This window comes from Podarcis erhardii, assembly GCF_964252035.2.
Source record: "Podarcis erhardii genome assembly, chromosome: 10".
In the NCBI taxonomy this organism is placed as follows: Eukaryota; Metazoa; Chordata; class Lepidosauria; order Squamata; family Lacertidae; genus Podarcis; species Podarcis erhardii.
This window is the reverse complement of record NC_138500.1, coordinates 26,552,592-26,576,477: the sequence shown is the minus strand read 5'-3', so window position 1 is coordinate 26,576,477 and position 23,886 is coordinate 26,552,592. Positions and strand designations below refer to the sequence as shown.

Here is a 23,886-nt window from a genome sequence, read left to right as displayed (position 1 = left end):
CAGTCTCTTGAAATTTCCATTACCTTCTGTTTGTAAAGAAGCCAAAATATACATCTGTTCTCCAGATACTTTCACTTTTCATTTATAGTACAACTTCACTCCCCAAAAAGGAGAGGTTAATGGAATTGAAGGGTGATGGAATGATGTGCAAGGAGGGCAGTGACACAGGAATTAAAGCCATAAGGGACACATGAACCTAATTTCCTGAGTCCTGAGATATGTCTGATCTTCCTCTCTCTTCTGTCTTGATGAAAAGAAGCTCAGCAAGGTTATTCTTTTAAAAATTCAGCACTCTGCTTTTTCACCATTTACTCTTCAGTATATTCAAGAGTGGACTTTTGGACTTCGCTGAATTTTCTCCCCCAGCACAAAACCCTTTTGGTTTTCCCTCCCCATAGAGAATCTGAAATAGTACAAGAGCCACCAAAATCTAATAAAATGGGTTGAGCCAATTTGGGCAAAATACCAATATAAGTGGTTGCATATGTCAGCAAAATTGCAAGGACACCCTCCCACCCTTGCCCTCAGACTAATCTGGGAAATCCTGTACAGTGGTACCTCGGTTTACAAACTTAATTCGTTCTGGAGGTCCGTTCTTAACCTGAGGCACGCTTTTCCTAATGAGGCCTCCTGGCTTCCGTTTGACTTACGTTCATAGACCGAGGTAAAGTTCACTAACTGGAACAATACTTCTGGTTTTGCGGAGTTCTTATACCGAATATTTTGTAAACAGGGCTGTTCTTAAACTGAGGTACCACTGTATAAGGGAAGGCAATTCCACCTTTACCCCTCCCTAGGCCCTTAAGAGGAGATTGGAGGTGTGGTATATGTGTTGGTTTGCACCACACACAAGTTTTTGTAGGATAACAGTCTGTCCTACTTTACAGCGGACTGTCCTCTGTTTAAAGGGCTGTCCGGTCCTAATTTGGTTTAAAGCTAAAAAGCCATAAGAAGAGAAAGCAGCAGCCAGCCTTGAAGTTTGTCCACCAACTGCTAACACCTGAACAGCATACTGAGCGGACACACAGGCCATCTGGTTGGTGGTCCCTGGTATGGTGAGATGTCTTGCATTTCTACTTGAATTATTTCTAAATTTGTACATATGCACCTAAATTATTACATGCACTTTTATGCAAATCAACACCCCCTTTTTTTGGCAATGCATAAGTGACCACCCTCAGTGTTCTAGAGGGAGGGGATCCAAAAGTGGTTTAACTATCATACCTGGATAGTAAAGGTAAAGGTACCCCTGACCATTAGGTCCAGTCGTGGACGATTTTGGGGTTGCGCGCTCATCTCGTTCTATAGACCGAGGGAGCCGGCATTTGTCCACAGACAGCTTCCGGGTCATGAGGCCAGCATGACTAAGCCACTTCTGGCAAACTCGAGCAGTGCACGGAAATTCCTTCAGAAATGAGGGCACAGGAATGCTCTAGTGGTCCTCTCTCCCATTGCAAACCAGCTTCTCTCCCATTGCAAACAATTTAACACACACATACACACAACATAATATATAAGCTTCTTATTCAAGAAAGGAAATTCCTTTGGTGGTTTACAAAAAAAATTGGTGTAAAATATTTCTCAAAAAAAATACAAATAAAATTAACAAAATTTAAAAACAAGTACACATAATAAAATGATTAAAAATACAGATAAAATCAACAGAATTTTATAATAAATGTGTCTGGGTAGGTTTGCCAGAAGATAAAATGGTTTTAGCAGGTACCTAAAGTTGTCCAAGGGATGCAGGTGGCGCTGTGGTCTAAACCACAGAGCCTAGGACTTGCCGATCAGAAGGTTGGCAGTTCGAATCCCTGTAACAGGGTGAGGTCCCATTGCTCGGTCCCTGCTCCTGCCAACCTAGCAGTTTGAAAGCACGTCAAAGTGCAAGTAGATAAATAGGTACCTCTCCAGCGGGAAGGTAAACGGCGTTTCCGTGTGCTGCTCTGGTTTGCCAGAAGCAGCTTAGTCATGCTGGCCACATGATCCGGAAGCTGTACACCGGCTCCCTCGGCCAATAAAGCGAGATGAGCGCCGCAACCCCAGAGTCGGTCACAACTGGACCTAATGGTCAGGGGTCCCTTTACCTTTTAATGTTAAAACATCAGTTGAAGTTGGAGGATCCAGTGAAGGTCAAGAGAGAGTATCCACCATATCTTCTTCTCCATTATCAGGCCTCTGTCTCCAACACTGAAGGGGTAGATCCATTCTATCCCATGGCACCTGGAAATGCATGCTCTCCCAGGGATCATGGGTTCCTACCCTTAGTTGCTTAGGACTGAATCCCACATTCTCTATCCACTAGCACAAGGAGTCTTGCGCTACTAGACGGGTGACTTTTCATGTTGTGCAACAGAGAAATCCAGTGCAACAGTTGCACTAGTGGAAACTTGTTGCAGAACAGGCAGCACAATCTATTGTACGACAAAGTTACCGGCAACCTCCTTGTGCTTTGTCTTGCACAATAACATTCCACTGGTGCAAAAACGTTTTGGCAGTGGAACAAGAATACCGCTAAATGATTTTTAGCTTACCATAACATTGACTGCAACCGTGTACAAGTACTGAGTTAGCAGGAGCTGCACTGGTGCTCAAGCTAAATAAAGATCAAAGATGAAACTCAGGCCCAAACTAAACATGAGGTTAATGCTTGGATGTATTTAACCACATGCACATTTTTGTTATGTAAATAACAGGGGGAGGGAGGGGAGCCTGAGTACAGCCTTGGGATGAGAGGGAGGATCTTAACTCTGCCACTGTCCCATCAAAAATGGCCTCCCCAAAGTTATTGTTTGCATTCCAAGGGAAGCCTCCCTTGGGGCCAGCCATGTATTCTTTGCACCTTCCTGGTGAAACTTTTTGTGCTGATTGGAAGGCATTTGTCAATACAAGTGTCTGAAGCTTTCACAACTTGTCATGCAATCTCTGTAGGAAGCTGCAGCTGATAGTTTTAGAAAGAGTACATTGCTGAGCAAACGGACATCACACAGTTTAGCAAATAGATGGTAAATTGTACATTTGCGATTTTGCAAGACGTCTGTTCCATTTGAGGGAGACTGAATTCGTTCTTAATAGGAGTCAAAATAAATGTGCTCTTTTAAAAGTATTGAAACATGGATGTACACACACACACTCACACTGCTTCTTTCTATGAGATGGTGGCCCTGTTCAGACCTAGGAAAGAGCAGTCATTCTGTGATAGAGCATGAGCCTAAGGTCCCAGGTTCAATCCCTGACATCTTTGCTCCTTAGAGTAAGAGTTGAACTCATACATGATTATTATTGATGATGATTTCAAAAATGCAGCTTCTAATTTATGCTTTTGCATGCTCTCTTTCTCATCCTTTCTGACTGACTGCATTTTGCCCCTTTCATTTCATGCCTGTGCCTCATTTAATGGAGACAGGACTTCAGCTGCGAGATTCTGTAGAGGCATTCTGCCAAAACGACATGAGATTTATTAGTTTTATAAAGTGCTTCAACTTAAATAGGCCTGATATAAATACAACAACAAATCAGTGGTAGCTTTTTTAAAAAAAAACACACTCGCACGCTCTGCATCAGACTGACTCTAAATAAACTCTAATTGACATCAATACATCTGTTGCTTATCATTTTGTTTCCACAGAGAAGCTACACTTCTATCAGCTGGTAGTAACACCCACCAGATCAAAATTTCCAAATAAGCTACACACTGGAGAATAGGGGAGTCCACTAAGTGGAGCTGAAGATAAAGTTGTGTGTTTATGCTAGTATCTGAGATCTGATGCACCCCCTTAAGAAGTATGGAATACTAGGGAGTGCTAGAGCTTGAATTATAGGTGTGGTACCAGGCCAGATAATAATTATGTTCACAAGAGACTCATTGTTCTCAGAGTTTTGCAGAGCTACAGATCAAGGCTGACTCATGATGACTAGCTTAGGACTTCTTGGTTTCCGTGACAACCATCTGTCTATCCCATAAAATAAATGGCCTGACAGATAAAGCAGAACCCAATTTAGATCTTACAGTGGCCTGGACATGAGATTCACTTGTATGTGAGAGACACTATTCTTAGGCCCACATCATTCCCTTCTAAAGACACAAGTTCCAGATCTCCTATGTCCCTATCTGTGTAATAGATGCTAGTGGAGGCAGCTGGATTGTAAGCATTTATGGGGAAATAATAGGGATGGGCTGAGCTGCTAATTCCATTCTGTTTTGTTCACACTGATACTGAGTCACAGGTCTTCTCGGTCCCATTGTGTGCATTTTTGCACCTTTTTCTTAAAAAAAATTAAAATTAAATGTTACATAAAATGCATGCTTTTCAATACAGTCACCAGTAGAATGTGAATCTTGAATTATTTTTTAAAAATGTAAACTGTAAGAGTGATAGCTATCTAACTACTTCCACTAATGCAAGGATTTATTTCTCAGCAACGAAACTCTCCCTCTCTCTTCTCTCCTTACCTGCTCCATTCCCTAAATATGTTCTGGGTTTTCTACCATCTTGGATCTGATATGGTTAGGGTGTAGAAGGCACACAGTTGGAGGAGGGGGATGGGAAGTTCCGTTGTGTAGCCAAAAGACCATGTGCCTAGTGGAAGCACTTCATTGGATACCAACCTGTGCTTTCATGCACCCTTTTTCTGCATCAAAAATCCACTGCAAAATCCTGGGAAGTATTTAATGAGACTGGGAGATGCATTACAACCCATAAGCAAATCCAGGATCATTGGTTCACATCAACTGCTGAAAAAAATGGACCAAACATATTCCTGCCCCATCCTTAGCACATGTAAAAGAATAACTAAAACAACAACAACAATGCTGCAGTATAGAGTACTTTTGTTCAGGCTTCCAGGCACTCTGTTCAAGTCTACCTCGCCCTCAGTTTCCCATTTTTCTCATCCCAGTAGTCATCCATGGCCACTGAGAGTACTCAATCACCAGTAGACTGTTTGGGAGAGTCACCCCATACAATCACCCACCTTCACACACATTTTGAATTTCCCCCTAAATATTTTTTTTATACTTCTACAAACCTTGGGCTTTCTCCCTGTGCATGGGTGGTGCTTTAGGTTGTATAAATGGAACAAACATCTGCTTTGCAAGCAGAAGGTCCCAGGGTTCAATCGCCAACATCTCCAGGTATGGGGGTGGGCAAGTCCCCTGTCTGAAAGCCTGGGGAGCTCAGCCGATACTACCAAGCTAGAATCCAGTAGGATCCAGAATGCAGCAAACTGATTCGTCCGCAGGAGCCACCCAATCCAACTCCAGGTGGAAGTGAATCCGCGATCTGATTGGCCTGCAGGAGCAGCCAGTCAGGCTCCTGGATGAAGTAAATCAGCAACCTGATTGGCCTGCAGGAGCAGCCAATCAGGCTTCTGGAGGAGGTGAATTCGCAACCTGATTGGCCTACAGGAGCAGCCTGGAATTAGCCAATCACGCGGGGCCCATTGTGTAAATAATGTATATATAGCTAGACGTTTCGGGGAAAGTTTCATTCATTGCTACTATGAGCATGAAATTCACACTCGACTCCGAGTATATTTCAGTCTGACTTGATCGAAGGCAGCTTTCTTCTAACCTCCTGGAAGACACTTAAAAGCATAGTTTTGTTGCTTTTTTTCTCCACTTCCAGAATTTGCTAATGAACAACAACCATGTTCATTTACCCATAAGCGCCATTGTCTTATAATCTTAATAAGCAAGAATATTATTATGATCAATATTTTGCTAGTTTGTAGTACTCATACACTATTGCTGCACCTTCTTACACACTCTCACACATATTCTTTTTCTACCTTTCATCAACCAAAGGTGAAAGTTGAGAACCAGCTTGACTTCCAAGACATCGCAAGCGTGGTAGCCATGGCCAAAACATACGTCACGACGGAGACTTTCATTGATTCCAAATATGATATTCGAATCCAGAAAATTGGCAACAATTACAAAGCTTACATGTGAGTTTGCTGTCAAGTTTGGGACTGGGTGGGGCAGGAAGCAAAGCTGCTCTATTGGTTTGTTTATTTTTAAAGGTATTCATGTTCAAAATTGAATGCACTTACCGTATTTCTTCTCCTAAATGCTAATTGTGGAGAACAACGTGTCTTAAACAAAAATATTCTTCTGATCCCCATTCTGTGACACAGATCAGTCCTGATGCTGCTCAGCTGTGGCCTGTGAGATCTGACAAGTGCAATGTCTGATCCTATGTCTGGGCAGGCTTTGTGACTGCTGCGCTCCTCCTGAACGCAAAGCCCGGAAGACCATGTTTGCCAGCGGCACAAGGAGCATGAGCAGACATCAACAGCTAGTTAGGAGAAAGGAGACTCGTGCCCTTTAATAACTCTTGAGAAGTCACCGGGAGAAGCTGGTGGGTGGCTTTTAGAACCATTGACTTTATGGTGGCAGAGATAGCTGCATTTCCAGCAGGCTGCCATTACAATGGAAAACAGGCTCAATGAAAGCCAGTGTTTCCCTTTTCTTTAGAGTTTCACATCGCCCCCTTTTCACAACCAGCTCTAAAGCCCACTGATGTCTGTGGGAAGCTTTCTCTCAGCTCGTCTGGCATGGAGCCTCCTGTGCCGCTTAAATTCTACACTACAGAGCATGAGGTTAATTATTCCACAGGCTTTTCACAGACTCTTCTACTGTACAAAGCCTGACATACCCAGAAGAGAGTTCATAAGGCCAATATAAGACTACTCAGCCAGCATTTGGATGAAGATGTAACTAAGCAGGAGGATGCCAGCACACAGAGAGAACTTCCCAGCCTCCAGATGGAGTTACACATTGACTAGGGCGTCGGCAATGGCTTAAGAGCAAAGAGGAGCACAGGGCTGAGAAAGGGTTCCCTGCCAACACCCTCCCTCATTCCCACCCTCCTTTCTTTAATATGGAGAGGAAATCACAGTGTTTGGGGGAATTTATTGTCCGCATGTGGTGTGTTTGTTTTTCCCAGGAGGACATCGATCTCTGGAAACTGGAAAGCAAACACAGGTTCTGCCATGTTGGAACAGATCGCCATGACTGAGAGGTAATGAGCAGGAGGGGCTGCAGCCAAAATGCAATATTTGGGTCAATCTGATAGGCTTGGGCCTTGGGCTTCATTAACCATTATCCCAAATACACTGTAGCACAGAGGTTCTGTTTGCATTTTGCATTCTTGACTGGGGTGAGCAGCAGTTGGCACTCAGAAAAAATAGAGCATTACACCTGTGCATGCCTTTCCACCTCAGACACCTACCTGCCTACTTCCCCCAGCTAAACATTATTTTGCCCAGATGGGGTGGGCACAAGAGGGGTGGCTGTTCCCCATCCCTAATCTTAAAGCCAAAAGAGGCAGCCACAATAAGCCTAAACTGTTCTTTCTCAGACTCAGGTCACATAATGATGAGACTCCTACACAGAAAGCTTCCAGGGTTCAACCCACATGACAATAGTCATATGTGATCTTTTTTAATTGACACTGTATATTTCAAATGTCTCAGGGGAAGGGCTGCAGCTCAGTGGTACAGGATGTGCTTTGCATGCAGAAGACCAGGTTCAGTCCCTATCATTTCCAAGCAGGGCTGGAGAACCATGCAAAACCCCACAGGATGGTTGCCAGTCAGCGTAGGTCATGAATAGTGACCTCCCAATGTTGTTGGTCTCCAACTCCCATTGGGCCCAGCCAGCATGGCCAATGGACAGGAATGATGGGAGCTGTAGCCCACATTGAGTACCACTAGTGCAAAGAGCATTGAGCTACTGTAGATGGGATGATTTGATTTGATTTGATTTGATACAGGGCCAATTCCTATGTACACAGCCACAGAAAGAAGCTGTAGTTTGCACTGAACTGCATCCTTGTTATCCGTTTCATGCGGTCCTCCCTGCTGCACTGGCCTTGCAGTGCCTTGTGTATTAGCATGGAGAACCTGCCTGATTCATGGGGTTAATCCTCAATGTAAACAACCCATTCCTGGCACCCCTCTCCTCATACATACCCAGTGTGGGAAAGAATTAGCTCACCGGTATGAATATATTTATACTTCGCCACTTCCCTGCCAAGAAAGGTATTCAGATGATCACCTCTGGCCCCTTTCTTTCTGCCTTCTCCAAGGGCTTTGTTGCCTCATTATGCAACGGCAACAACATTGTGGGTAGGGTGGTATTATTCAGAAATGGTATCGAGATCTCCTTCTTTCTCTCTCTATCACACATGAGCTGCAGTTGTCGGAGGTATGCCTCCTGCCTCAGCTAAGGCAACCAGATGCAAAAGAGGACTTCTGTATCTCAGGCCATCTCTCAGAAAGGATATTGTAGAGCTGGGAAAGGTGCAGAAAAGGGCAGCCTAAAATGATCAGGCAAATTGGTGAGGGTGCATAATTAAAGTTACACAAGGTGTGGGAAAAGTGAAAAAGAGAGATATTTTTCTCCATCTCTTATAATATGAGAACCTAGGGCTAGCCAATAAAGAGCTGAATGTTGAGAGATTCAGGACAAGCAAAAGTAAGAACATACGCACACATCAGCATTGTCAAACTATGGAATTCACTGCCAGATAATGTGGCTTTAAAAAATAGAATTAGGCAACTTCACGGAAGAAAAGGTTGTCCACAGCTAATAGCCGTGGTGCTGTGTTCTGCATCCAGAACTAGAAGCATCATGCCTCAGAATGCAAGGCACTGGCGAACAACAGCAAGAGACATTTGCCCTCACATCCTGTTAGTGAGTTTGACTACTGTGGGAAACTGGATATTGGACTAGATAAGCCTTTGGTCTGATCCTGCAGGGCTGCTCTTGTCTTCTGACCAACCCACTATATGACCACATACTTTCACAGTCCTGTGTACAACACATTTGTTTTAACAACTATGGTGCTAACTGGCTGGATGACTAATTGTGTGCTTTGAGTGCTGCATAGAACACCATGCCCTTCAAACAGAAGCACTATATTGAGAGAAGACATTTTGATTATCACAATAGATAGGTAACAACTCTAGACAAATAAACAGGCCAATTTCTCTTTGTGTTTGCCCAGGAATGCTTCCTGCTCTCTCACTAGGTTGCAGAGCTGTTGGCGATGGCCATAAAAGTGATGACTTGAATGCCTAGGAAATCAGCTGCAGAATTAATCTATGGGGTCAACCATGCATTCCAAGCCTCCTAAGATGTTTATATATTTGGCTGGAAGTTAAGAAAACTGATATCTCTGAAGAGGGGGCTATTTGGGGTTATTTTTTTTGCAGTTTCTACAAGCAATCTTATGTGGTTTTTGCAGATATCGACTCTGGGCAGATTCCGTTGCAGAGATGTTTGGAGGCCTTGACATCTGCGCAGTCAAAGCTGTCCACAGCAAGGATGGAAAAGATTATATAATTGAGGTGAGAGGTTGAATGAGTGGCATGTAAGCATCATTCAAAAAGGATGTGTAACAAAGTATATATTACATTATTTGACACACACAGAGGCATGCATGTATGTAGAAACTCCTGTGCATGGCAAGTGCCCCTCATTCATTTATTCAACCACGCTCCATATATTCAATGCACATTCATTTAACAGAAGCACAGAGTATATCTGACAATGACTTATCCACACTTAACTTTTGCCCTGTGCTTTCTAGGCACAGGTCAGCACTTTCCTGGTCTGTATCTGAGTGCTCCCCCCCACACACACACACACACCGCTTTCCCCAGGAAAGCTCACTCTTTAATGCTGAATCAGAACAAATGGCTTGATCACAGACTCATAGGTATCTCAGATGACTTCAGGCTGTTCTCAAGCCATGTATCTCTGGGTCTGTAACTAGCAGATCTCTCAGAAATTAGCTGGCCTGAGATGCTATTAGCAGTGATAGCAAAATGAAACTTCCATGTTCAGAGGCATTCTGCCTTGGGGAGACCCACATGCTGGGGAGAAACAACAGGGAATGTCCCTCCCCTCTTGAGAGTCCTCTCCAGGTGTTTGAGAAACAGAACACTCAATTGTCAAGGAATCATTTATCAGGAAGGAATCTTTGAGGTCCAACCCCTCTGCTCAGTGCAGGATCTCCAATGCAGGATACAACTACAGTATCCCTAATAGCCATCAATCCTGTTAAATACCTCCAGCAAAGGAAAGCTCACCATGGCTGTCTGTACCACTGTAAAACAAGCTGTGGGAAACTTCTTCTAAGGTTTAGGCAAAATCTGCTTCCTGGAAATTTCCATCCAATGGTTCTAGTCCTGCCCTCTGGAGCAATAATATGACATGTCTTCTGCAGGACACATATTTGAACCTTAGCAGGACCTTGCCATGGCCCATCCAGGTAATGCTTAGATTTTTATGTTCTCAAGACCATGCAAGCCTCTTAGGAACATGAGTCAACTTGATATGTCTATCAGTTAGGAGTGGGGAATGCTATGAATGGAAATACTAAATGAAAAAGCTCTGTGTTGACCTGAAGAAAGCGTAATATTTTCAGCAAGCACCTCTAAAATAATGTTTCCAGATATGTGAAATACATCTGTCCATGTCATCGTTGTCCCTCGCCTGCCCTGCAGTGATCAGAAAGATGAGAGTGGGGAAAAGAGAACAGAGAACCCCATCCCTTTTCTCCCACCGTCTCCTCCACTTCTGCATTAAGACAAGGCTAAACTTGTTGCCATTTTCAACTGAACAAGGATGCTGGCAGGAAGGAAGGAAGGAAAGAGCTGATTAATCACATCAAAGGAGTGGTGGGTAGAATGGCAGAAAGGATAAACACAGAGCAGTAGCACAACTCTCACAGGAGGCTGGCTGAGTCCAAAGAACAGCATTACTGATTGCCACCTGGCCAAATAAATTACTCTGGCCTGCTCCTGTATGTTTAACATCAGCAGATAGGTAGAAATCAGCAGTACCAGGTGCCTGTAAAACAGAGATGGCCAACCTGTGGCCCTCCAGATGTCATACTATAGCTCCCATTAGCCCTGGACACTGGCAGGAACTGATGGGAATTGCAGTCCAGCCACATTTGGAGGACCACAGGCTCCCCAAAGCTGCTGTAAAAGATAGCAGCACAAAAGGAACAAAATGTGGGTGTCAAAACAAAGATTTATGGTGTGTCTTTGCTTTATCTTTTGATACCTGCATTGGCTACAAATGAAATGATTATTAAAGGCTCTTCAGTGGGACTTGTGGGGAGCATTAACAGGTGCCTTTGGCCCTATGTGTTAATTTTGCTCCCCTGTTGTCCTGCTGAAATGAAACCTCTGAACTCTTGAACTGGAGGTGCAACTTATTTGAGATGGTAACTAAAATGAAAGAGGAACTCCCCAAGGAGTCTGTGGGTGGCATGAATAATGAACTGCTGTGTCCCAGGAACACACACCAGCTGGGACAAACCATGGCTGGAAAAGCTAGCCTTTTGAAGTGAGGCCTGCCGTGCCAAGGGGGTCCTTGCTGGTGGGAGTCGGGTCGGTCAGGCCACTGGAGAAAGGGGTGGGCATTTGAAAAAGAGAGATCTTTTTTTGTATATATTGTTGAAATTTCTCAAAGCTGAAATTGGAGACCTGCTCAGTGGGGGGAGGAGATCATCAAGGCGACTGTGCGGAAGAATGAGCAAGTGTCCTTGGTTACTGTGTGAGGATGCTGGAACGGAGACACGGTGTCTGCCCTGCTGTAAACTCCACCAACGCAGGAAGATGAGCAAAGCCAACTGAGAGCTACATCCAGGGCCACTGACACATCCAGAGAGCTGTACGTGGGAGAGCACTCTCCCACCCACTGAGTTTGGGGAAGCTGATGAGAACCACATGAGCCCCGTGGCGATGGCACATTCTTGCGCTGCGCAAGTATCCTGTAGGAATCGGTGGCAGGTCAAAGGTTGTGTGAGACAAGTGTGCTGCCAGGAGAGGAAAATATGTTTGCTTTAGGCTTCTCTGATGTCCCTCCTTTTCTTGCAAATCATCCGAGACCAGTTACTGGCACGGTTGCTGCTGGGACACTTTCAAGGGCGGCCAGAAAAAGCTGTCCCACTAGTGCCCTGGTAGAAAATTCAGTATGAATTGGGGTAGGGGACAACGTAGATCCAGAATTATGGTATAATAATATCATAATCATTGTCTTAAAACGTTGGAAGGGAGAAGAAAGTAAAGAAGAGGCAGAGGGATTCTGCCTCCGGGTAGGACTGGGTCTAAAGCCTTAGGAAACCACTACCAGTCAGGGTCAACCATGCTGAGCTTGGAGCCAGTCTAAGGCTGCTCCAAACTGAGGTTCAAAGCACAGAAAAAGGCCGGGGCACTTTTTTTCTGATCAGTTGGCAACCCCAATAGCCAGAATTGCCATCTTGCCACTGTTTGGACTTCGCTGGCCTCCCAAGAGCTTTGTGTGTGTAAACCCACTTATCATTTTGCCATTGCATGAACCCACCATCCCTCTGATGTGATGGAATTGGCGCTTTCTTTCCTTCCTTCCGCTCAGCCGACCTCCCTGCTCTTCTTAACTCCTGAGAACAGCAACAAGTTTAGCCTTCGTGTCTCACCACAGTACACAGAGGTTGAGGAGATAGCTAGGGAAAGGGGTATGGGTTCCCCCCCCCCATCCTTTGCCCATCTCCCTCCCTCTCCCTCCGAGATACCTTATCAGGAGAGAGCAGCTGTACCAGCAGGACACAGCTGCTGACCTTGCACAGTGGTGAAGGCTGGAGCCACATGGGACGCCTGCCTCTGTTTTGTCTCAGCCGTTACATGGAAGTCTTATTTTCAGGGAAGGAGGGAAAATGTTTCTGCTTTGTAAATGCCAGCTTTGTGTCTAGCTTCACATGTTTATCTCAGCATTGTAAGGTCAGATTTTATTTACTATCTGGCAACAAAGAAAACTTTTGTGGTGATGTGGCAGAAATAACCAAAGTAGCCTCCATTCTCATTAGGGACCTGTGGCTTCCTTTATTTCAGGGGTGGGGAGCCTGTAGCCCTCCAGACATTGCTGGACTACAAATCCCATCATCCCTTACCATTAGTCATGCTGGCTGGGGAGGCTGATGGGAGTTGGAGTGCGACAGCCGCAGACTGCCCATTCCTGCTTTACATTACCGCTATTGGAGCTCACTAGCAAAATAGCCCCACCTTTGGTGGGTGGTTCAAATACGCAACAATGGCACAGCCTATCAGTGTGCCCTACTTTACAGAGGACAGTCCTCTGTCTGAAGGGCTGTCCAGTCCACGTTTGGTTTAAAGAGAAATAAACTTTAGAAGAAAGACCTTAAAGTTGCCTATCGGCAACTGACACCTAGACCAGGCAGGCAGGCAGGCAGGCAGGCAGGCAGGCATAAACACCACCTGGTCATAATCTGGTAGCCTGCTATAGTGACATGCATTGAATTTCTATTTAAAGTATACATGTTTCTAAATGTGCTGGGAATCACAATTGGGGACAGCACTGTTGCTGCCTACTACATTCTGTGGACTATAGAGGGCTCCTGTTTGGGGTGCCAGGCAAGTCCTTTTCTAAGATACTCCATTCCATTCCACCAGCACCCCATTTTCCTCCCCCCACCCACCCACTCACTTCTCGATGAACACCCAGTATTTCAAGGCCACCGAGCAAACTATTGGGCTGTTTTTGAAGCACCCCTTCCTTTACTTTATTCTAATTTTTATACTTCTGCAAGCCCTGGAGTCCCCCACCCCCACCCCCACCCCCACCCCCCTACTGAGAACTTCCCTCGTGTGTGGATGTTGCCATTTTGACTGTGTAAGGATCTACACTCAGAGAATAAATTTGCTATTATTATAATTAGGGTTGCCATATTTCAAAAAGTAAAGATGCAATTTTTCAATTGACAAAGGGCCACATTTCAGAAATCCCCCCACTGCCGGGCATCAATTCCGCCTTTCAAATCCCAATATGGCAGCCCTAAATAAGTTTAATAATTATTATGATGCTTTGAGTACAGAGTTTGCAGGGTACAATAGCCCCATCTAGTGATCACAAATCAGCCTGTGCCATTAGATGTAAATAAGGCTTCTATTTCCACATGGAATCAGAAGCTGCCAGGTTAGATAACAGGTGGGCAGAGGGGTTGCCCAAGAGAATTGCCTGTGGCTCAGGTAAGCTAATTCAGGTTGATTCACAGGGCTCCAATGGCTCCCTGATGTGCTGCTCCCCCCTCCCTTTTTTAGACAGGCTGAAAAGCCTAACACTATGCTTAAGTGAATGCTTACCTTAAGCATTACCAATTGGCAATCATGAAGGTATGCAATGATGGTCCTGCATCTTATCTGTCCACATTTTCCCAACTCTTGGGTTCTGCATTTGCCCCATTAGCTAAAGGTGGTCTGAAGGTGAGGATCTGGCTGCCACTGATATAAAAGGACTCATTTCATCTCTTTGTGCAGGTGATGGACAGCTCAATGCCTCTGATTGGGGAGCATGTGGAGGAAGACAGACAGCTAATTGTGGACCTGGTTATCTCCAGAATGACGCAAGCCTGCCTGAGTGTGGGGTTGTCCCCTTCCCCTCTGCGGCCTTGGGTAAGATCAGACAGTCTGCCCCAAAGCCTGCATTTTCTCACAGTCCTAACAAAAGCTCAGGTGACCAAAAAATATTTCTAAATGGAGTTTTTTCCAATGACATCAGAAAACAAAATGGTGCTCTATAACTTAGTGGTTAGTGATACTAACATATAAATCCTGCATGTAGTTCTGCATGTAGGCTGTAGTTTGAAGGGGAAAACTAGTGAGGAGTGGCTTCTCTTAAGCCTAGGGCTGAGCACCTCAGCTGTCCAATGCAGTCCTCTCATCAGTCCTGCTCTGCTCTTTTCCTGAGGCTTTTTGCCTGGCTGAAATGTAGCCTTGAATAGCAACCATGTTTTTTGATTCTCTGGATGAAAGATTGAGAGATGCATTAAGGAGGGAGGGCTAGAAACCTCTGACTTGGATGTGTTTAGAATGTCGCCAACTGTTCAGAGGTAAAGGTCACAACCAATGCTCAACCCACTTTTGTCTTTGGCTTTGCCACCCTAGAAAGTTACACATGAGGGCACATGAGCCCAAGCACTGAAGAAAGTTCCCTACTCCTGAATTAACTCTTTGTCCCCTGAAATTCCCTTCCGAACAGCTTTGAACCCCACTTCTACCTGCTAACAAAAAGGTACAGCTACATATAGTACTACCTACAATATATTCAAAGAATGTTGGAAGACTTTGATTGATTTGCATATGCTGTTTTTCCATTACTACTACTACTACTACTACTACTACTACTATATTTTGCAAAGAAGGACCTCAGAAAATGATCACAGGGTCTGGGTAGGTTCATATGAAGAGAAGTGGTCCTCGAGTTATTGTGGTCCTGAGCCGTTTAAGGCTTTATATGTTAAAACCAACACTTTGAATTGGGCCTGGAAACTAATTGGCAGCGAGTGCACTTGGGTCAGGATTGGTGTAATATGTTCAAACCATCTTGCCCCCGCAAGCAACCTGCATGCTGAATTCTGCACCAGCTGAAGCTTCTGAACAGTCTTCAGAGGCAGCCCTATACGTTGCAGCAATCTAACTTAGAAGGGGAAGAAATGGAGGCAGTGAAAGATTTTACTTACTTGGGCTCCATGACAGCAGTCACCAAATTAAAAGACACCTGCTTCTTGGGAGAAAAGCAATGACAAACCTAGACAACATCTTAAAAAGCAGAGAAATCACCTTGCCGACAAAGGTCTGTATAGTTAAAGCTATGGTTTTCCCAGTAGTGATGTATGGAAGTGGGAGCTGGACCATAAAGAAGGCTGATCACCGAAGAATCATGGTGCTTTTGAATTATGGTGCTGGAGGAGACTCTTGAGAGTCCCAAGGACTACAAGATCAAACCTATCAATTCTGAAGGAAATCAGCCCTGAGTGCTCACTGGAAGGACAGATTGTGAAGCTGAGGTTCCAATACTTTGGCGACCTCATGAGAAGAGAAGACTCCCTGGAAAAGACCCTGATGTTGGGAAAGATGGAGGGCACAAGGAGAAGGGGACGACAGAGGACGAGGTGGTTGGACAGTGTTCTCGAAGCTACAAACATGAGTTTGACCAAGCTGCGGGAGGCAGTAGAAGACAGGAGTACCTGGTATGCCCTGGCCCATGGGGTCACGAAGAGTCAGACACAAATAAACAACAACATAGCATAGACAACAGTGATTAGGCCTGTAATAGGTGTCAACTGGGCCACCAGCTGAAGCTGATGGAAGCCTCAAACAACAGCAGAAGGACCCCCAAGCTATGTACTACCTTCTTCAGAGGGAGTGTAACCCCATCAAGAGCAGACAACCTCCCATCCATTCAATCTAGGGACCCACCCACTAACAGTGCCTTAGTCTTGTCAGGATTGAGCTCCATTTTCTTGGTTCTCATCCAGTCCACTACAGAGGCAATGCACTACAGAGGCAATGCAATACACCCACTGCCCCACCTGCAGATGTAAAGGAGAAGTTGAGCTGTGTATCATCAGCATATTGCTGACAATGTACTCCAAACCTCTGGATAACCCCCTCAGCGGTTTCACGGAGATGTTAAGCAGCATGGGGGATAAAATCAAATGCTGAGGAACTCCACATTGACGGCTCCACAGGGCCAAACAGCACACCCCAATCATCACTCGCTGGAAATGTTAATCCAAGTAGGACTGGAACCAGTGCCTCCTACCCCTAACTTGGATGGGATGCTTTCCCATAATATAAAAGGGAACTATGCCAAGAAAAGTGGTGGAAACATCTGGAAATGATCCTTTCCTATTTATATCTCTATGCACAGTTGCCGAAGCACATGGAGTGGGGGGTGGGGTGTTACAGATGCACATGAATACACCCTACTTGACAGGTTCTGGGGCACATGCCCCAATTAAACAAAGAAAGCAGACTCTACCTGCACAAGCTCTGCACTACAAACATCTGTGGTGATGGATTATCCCTGCATCTAATTACTGTATTGGCCTGATTATAAGCTGCGCCCGCAAATATGCCACACCTTTAAAATTTGGCTGCTTGGGAGCCATGGATGGGACATGCGCCGTTGCTCTGAGCTGTTCTTGAGGGGGGGAGGTGGAGCCACACCACTTTGACTGTGGCATAAGGTCGCAAATATAAGCCGCACTTTAACTTTTCACAATCAGAGTTTGGGGGGGGGGAAAGGTGCAGCTTATACTCAGGCCAATACGGCACCTGGTTGCAGGCGATGTTCCTTCAAGCGGTTCAAATACACAGCACCATCACTTTTGAATGCCCTGATCACGTGCCCATCCCCCCTAAACAGGTGTTTTATGGCACTGTCAAAGCTGATATCACCTGAGGTGACCAAGCCCAAGTTTCTGAATGAAGTCTAGAGAAACATATTGCAGCATGCACCCCAATTTCCATGCAGTGAGAAAGTATTTAGGGATTTCTACACCAATCCAGAGTTCAGCTTCCTTGGAACGATGGTCATTGAGGAATGTAGTGTCTTTGGAGTATATGTTTTTATTTGCACACCTATACAACCTGATTTTTTAAAAACAATTTTTACCTCCAGCCAAAGTCACAGATGCAGATTCAGGCAGGACCCCAGCTTGGACCACTTTCCCAACCCCGACCACCTCCTCAAGGTACTAGTCATACTACACTTTACTCGCTTGTAAGTTCTGCAAGAGAATATAATGGAATCCTCTAGGAATGCAGAATAGAAGTAAGGAATTCCAGGGCTATAAGTATAGAATCCTAGAACTGTAGAGTTAGAAGGCACCCCAGGGTCATCTAGTCCAACCTCCTGAAATGCAAGAATCACAGCTGGAAAGTACAAACCAAGCACCAAATTTTATTTGGTGGGGGGGAGGGGAGGGCAGAGGATTTTTAAAACATCTTTATTCCTAGACAACATATTCTGGAATCAGTTGGATTCAATATCAGAGACTCACAGAACAGTAAAAAATACCAAAAATAGCTTTTGATGTCATAAATGGTATTTTGTTTCAGAAAAAAAAGACTTAAAAAACACTGATGATTAAAAACAAACCAACCAAAGTGATGGATTTTAAGAGCCGAGGATCAGATACCTAAAATGGAGGGTACAGATATTTTATTAGTGGGGAGTGATTAGAAAAGAGAAGGATAATAAATAGTTTTTTAAGGCAAGCTCTGTATTGTTAAGTTGCAGGAATGGATGATCTTGAAAAGATAATGGGCCAATATAATTTTGCATGACATTCCTGAAGGAGAGGCAAGCAGGGGATGGGGAGCGTGGATATCGAACACTGCAGCATCTGGAGATTGGTTTCCGCATGATCTGGGTCTGGTCTGGTCTGGTCTTTTGTACTGTCTGCGAGGAATGCGAATTCTATATTCAGATTTTGAAAAGGAAATTTGATGCAAAGCAGGGAGCCCTTAGCATTCAGCCATGCAGACGAATGGGAAACTGTACCGAAGGAAGGTCTGTAATGCTAACAGCAAGGAGTCTGATTACCTTAAGGGAGATTGTTCTTGCTTCCAACATATAGCACTTGATGTTTTATTTAAGTGTCCCTCTTTGCTTTAGGGGGTCCACGCCAGCCTCAGGGATCACAGCCAGCCCGGACAGGAACTCCACCCCAGCAAAGGCTCTCTCCCCAGGGTCAGCAACCTCTGAGCCCCCTGTCCACCTCACCACAGCAACAGAGGTCTCCTGGATCTCCCCAGCAAACTAGATCATCCGCCGGAAGCTCACCAAGCCAGCCTTCCAAACCAGGCACCTTCCCCCCACAGCAGCCTAGACCTCCAGCCCAAGGACGGGCTCCCAGCCAGCAAGGCTCCAGCGAACCAGCCAGGCAGCAGGCTCCTCCTCATCCTCATCTAAAGTAGGTGCCTTTTACAGTGAATATACTTAACATGACTATTGGAGTGGTGCGCTCAGATCAGCATGAGAGCGAGTCCAAACAAGGTGTACAGAAGGGGTCAGAAAGCCCTGAGGAACTCGTGCAACTGAGTAGTGAAGGCAACAACCCTCTCTCTCAAGTGGCAATAGTTTAATCATCAAACCCAACTATCAATTCCATAAAGGGGGCATTTGTGTGGAGTTGAAGCCCTCTACTACCTCCACCATTGTTGTGCTGGTACCTTCACCCAGCTTGCTAACAAGATTCTGGCACTGTAACGCTAAAAAGCCCCCAACACAAACTGCAAAAGGTCCATTAAGAGGAAGCTTAACCAGTGGAGAACTCTCATCTTCCCCTTTTCAAATTTACCAAACATATTCACAAGGCTGTGGCTGCTCCATGACAGAAATATGATTCTGTACTTTGCATAAATCACACAGCTGCTTTTAGGAGCCCTTCCATGTAGTGTTTGTACACTGCAGAAAGAGGGAGACAGCAGGTGGCAGCGGCAGCTTCTTAGTCAATGTACATCTGCCCACCTGTGGCAGGAGCGGACGCATTTTTTGTGCACAGGCAGACCAAGACGCACAAGGATTGTTGCAAGGGATACGAAAAGCTCAGTGGTGTACCTAATAGTACAGCGCTAAGGAAGAGGAACCCAATCTTCATGACCACTCTGTAGGGATAGTTCACATTTGAAGGCAAACTTCCCTAACTGAAACTGGGCAAAACAGGAGCAGAGTTGCAGGGTGGGAAGTGTGGCCATTGTTACCCAACTAACCTAGGGCAGGTTGCTTGGGCTTCAGGGGGGAGTCATGGGGGGTAGTGGGAGGGGCTCATAGCAGCTGCAGCTGCTTCTCAGAGTGCCATGGCTCAGGGGATCCAGGCTGCTGCTGCCTGCTGGGAGGAGGGAGGGCATAGGGGGAAAGGAAAGGAGAGGAAGTCAACCCACTTGCCACTGACGAACAGGCAGCATTTTGCCCAGGGAAACGGCACCACTCACACTGCCTGTCTGCCTGTTTGCTCACTCGCACTTCTGAGCTGCTCTCTGGGCAAGCAGGAGGGAAGGATGGAGGCTGGTGCTGCCCATGCCCGCCCTGACTATCAGTCCACGGCTCCCTGGTTGAAAACCGCTGTTCTAGGGCAAAGTGTGCCTAAAAATGCATGCATTTGTGAAAATAGCCTACAATCATGCCTATTAGGGAACATTGCTTGCAAAAATGCAAACTGCATACGAATGTGCTTGCTTTCTTGAGGATTTTAATGATAATAATCTCACCTTGCTGCAGAAATGTGTAGAACTGTATTTAAAGATTGGGGAAATGAGAAACTGAGAGCAAAAATTGACAGATGAAGTTCCTGCCCTTTGCACACACTGCCCATGTCTATTACAAGATTGGATGCTTTAGTGTAACACTCAGGAGGAACAGGCAATGGTGGCTTCTGCTGTTATTTTCAGCAGCAGAAGGGCAAGGGTTGAAACTGAAGCCTGCTGGGCCCTGGAGCCTCCATAGCTGCCTAAATGTCTAGCTTTCAGCCCTCTCCTGTTTGCCCTTGTGAGAGAATTGGCCAGATCTTCATTCTTCTCTTTAACCCACCCCCTCTCTCTCTTTCAGCAAGTCACAGTCCCTGACAAACACTTTCAGCCTCTCAGAATCCTCACAGCGGGGAATAGCCAATGAAGACGAGGCAAAAGCTGAAACCATCCGCAACCTGAGGAAGTCCTTTGCTAGCCTCTTTTCCGATTAATCTCTGCACATCAAGTGAGAGCAATTGTGGGCAGGTGGGGGGGAGGAGAGTTACTTTTGCGGATTCATTTTTTTCTGTGTTTACCTTGAACTTGCCCAGGAGCATCTAGAGTAGTTTCTTGTAAAACCTATTCACATGGACAGCAAAAAAAGGGGGGGATCTTGTGCACCCACCCATACTCCAGGCCCCCCTCCCGACTGCACCCATTCCCTATAACATCAGAACAAAGGCCTGCTATGCACATTCTTTACTCCCTACCTCAGGTTTGAGGAGTAAAGGCTGAAATCTTGCAGTACATGTGAAGTTCTTCAGACTTCTAAAACTGCTATTTAGGCCAGGGGTGAGGAACATTTTTTTCATCAAGAGCCACATTCCGTTGGAGGCAGTATTAATAATAGCACTGTTGTCCTTTTCTCTGCCACCCTTTTTGCTGATTCCTCCCCCTACTCCCACCCCTTAGCAGCCACATTTAGGCCAAGGTCTGAACATGGACCTTCGGCCACAGGTTTCCCAGCAGACGTATGTATGGATGAGAGCCTGTGGCAGGTGGGGTGAACTGCTGCTGTTCATTCACCTTACGAATGGCACTGCGTGTGCAAACAAGTTCAGATTCTGCAAACAGAATCCCTTGAAGCTGTCTTTCTGGGTGTCCTTTTCACAGCACCTTAAGCATCAGTGTTTTAGTTTAATCAGTTTGAAGGATCACAGCACTGATTTTTTTTTTAAAAGAACCTCTGCTATGCAACAAGCTTTCCTACATAAACCCCAATGGAACCAGAACCATCGCTCCACGCCCAAAAGTGATAACTTTTCAGTGTATAATTTTTATATATTATTGCAAAGCAAGCTTTTTTTGACACAGAAGTGAAATCTTCTTGGCTGGCAGATTTTTTAAAAAACAAACCTTACAGAATTGTTAACCATGTCCCAAACACATTATTAAAAAGAGGCAGAGCAATTTTCAGGGCCCTGCTAAAGTGGTTGACAGCCATCTGTAATTTAATGGCTGTCAAACCTTTGGATGGGAGATCCAACACATCAATGGACCTAGCATATTAGCATTGCAAGCTTCTCAAATTGGAGCTAGAACAGACAGCTTCTTTGGATGGATCCCAGGGAATGAGTTAAAATACCTAAATGCAATTTCATGTTAGTGGACCATCCACAGGTGGGGGAAAATATGCAAGTCTTTGCTTGCTTACAGCTGTAATTTAAAGTGCATTTCCAGTTCACTACAATGTAAAAACAGTCATAATGTATTTTAAGATAGGGAGCAACTGGAAATCTTTGAACCACACCTGGAATAGTCATTCCTGTAACTACAACAACTGAGTTCTATGATGTGGCTATCATGAAGTAGATCACTTCCCATTTCAGCACTCTAAATTAGATTGAAGTTGCATGAAGTCACACCATGTACCCAGCTCGCTAATCCTAACGTGTGGTTCACTCAGTTTTAAAACAAGCTGAATATGCAATTCTCCTGCAGAGCATTACTAATAGCCAAGCCCACAGATCTCAGTCCTGGTGCTACTTTTCATGCACTCTGCAAAGTCTGCCATATGGTGCATCACATTACTTTGGGGAAACACTAAACAAAGCAACAGACATCACAAGCATTTTAATTTTAACAGCAATCTGGATTGCATTGAGACTTTGAAGAATAATTCAGCATTTGAAAATACTAATGGCTACGATCCAGAAACTTGCTGTTTATAAAAGAAGGTTTTGTGTTGTCTCGTTAGGCACAGCACTAGCCCATGTTATGCTGGGCTCAATGTTCATAATGACCTGATCTCAAAGGCTTTTATTTTCTTCAAAATGTCTTTCCAACAAAGCCATGTTAAACTCCAACTTTGCAATGTCATGAAGCACAGCAATATAACTCTGACTATTCTATCCCTTGACTGAGCTGCTTGGACCTTTTGACCTCAAAAATTTTATGAATACAGAAGCCGAAATCAGAACAGTCTTGTCCTCTGGAGATTGCTAGCGCGGGGCTTTTCCTGCACCGCTACATGGGAGTGTTAAGATCCATTGCAAGCAAGTTACTGCATTTTAACCTACCTCAAAACGATACAATAATTCACATATTATTCAGTGCAGAAAGGGCTGCTATAGAAATGAGGGCCACCAATAGGCCACCTTATCAAAAAGGGGGGGGGGCAAACTACACCAGTGGAATAGTATTGCTTAGGAGAAAGCCCTATTTTTTCTACACCCAGTGTATGGAGCTGCAGATGGGCCTGGTGGAAACCTGCCACTATACAGTACCAGAAGACTCTTAGAAGTGTATCTAGAAGGCATTTGTTGTTTGGTAGCACATCAGAACTATACTGCTATATTTAAGCACTGGTTTGGGCATGTTCTCAACTGAAAACATTTTAAGTTGCTTATGGCACTTTACCCCATTGTAAGCTAAAATTAAGTTTAAATCTGTGCTCACAAGTTTAACAACCCAGTAGCACTCTGCCTCACCAAAGCTGTACAAGTATCAAGGGCCACTTCTAACCTTTAACACAGCATGCTTGGAAATACTGTGACATCCCTAAACCTTAATTGGGCGATTGCTTGAGCAAGCTTAGTGAAGTGAAAAGCAATACAACTAAACTAGAAACCTCATTCTTAACAGAGTACACATTCTATACACACCCAGAAATCATACCATTTGGGGATGTGTATCTAAAGCTGCAATCAGTAAAAAAAAAAAAAAAAAAAATGCTTTCTTTATCTCCCACAGCATTATGTGAAGCCTTATTTAAACCCCATCAAACAAAAGAAACTTGGGACTTTACAGTAAATTCACTTATTAATCAGTACATCTGAATCAGCTGAAAACATTAGATTAAGAAAAACCAATCACCTGTAATTAATTCCCCCTTACCAGCCAATCCTTTTTTCCAGCCATACCCCCTCTTTACTCTTGGATTCTTTGAACACAAATCAGGTTGACTGGCTCTATGGATAGTTACATCTTTTACTTCCTGTCAGTTGTGTATGCAAACATATAGAACAAGCCACAACTAAGTATTTTTGCAAATATCCCTTGCTTACAATTGGTGAAAATAAGTCTTGGGCTCATTCACCTCTAGTACACAGTGCTCACCATATTTGATTGTACAGAGTCAGTTCTGTCATCTTATTTTATAATGCCCTTAAATGTTCTTTCCTAGTAGAAAAATCATTCAAGGCACAAAGGCAATGTCTTATTGTCAGTTTTTGGCATTCTTTCTTACTCATGGTTAGTTTCTGGGTTGCATTGTAGCATGATGTTATTCAACTGTCTGTAGTTGAAACTGTTCAATGTTTTATTCTTTCAAGTGTAAACAAAAAAACATTT

General features: G+C 44.6%; 1 protein-coding gene across 3 annotated transcripts in view; it reads left to right on the top strand.

Annotated features, from left to right (window-relative positions):
- SYN3 (synapsin III) overlaps positions 1–23,320 on the top strand; it is a 181,413-nt gene extending 158,093 nt beyond the window's left edge. For all 3 annotated transcript variants that reach the window (XM_081879476.1, XM_081879477.1, XM_081879478.1), the window contains 7 exons: positions 5,807–5,949; positions 6,951–7,025; positions 9,255–9,357; positions 14,335–14,469; positions 17,483–17,555; positions 18,482–18,779; positions 20,414–23,320. In XM_081879476.1, the coding sequence (XP_081735602.1) occupies positions 5,807–5,949; positions 6,951–7,025; positions 9,255–9,357; positions 14,335–14,469; positions 17,483–17,555; positions 18,482–18,779; positions 20,414–20,546 (960 nt within the window). In that variant the 3' untranslated portion in view covers positions 20,547–23,320. The remainder of the gene's footprint in view (positions 1–5,806; positions 5,950–6,950; positions 7,026–9,254; positions 9,358–14,334; positions 14,470–17,482; positions 17,556–18,481; positions 18,780–20,413) is intronic.
- The last annotated feature ends 566 nt before the right edge of the window (positions 23,321–23,886 follow it).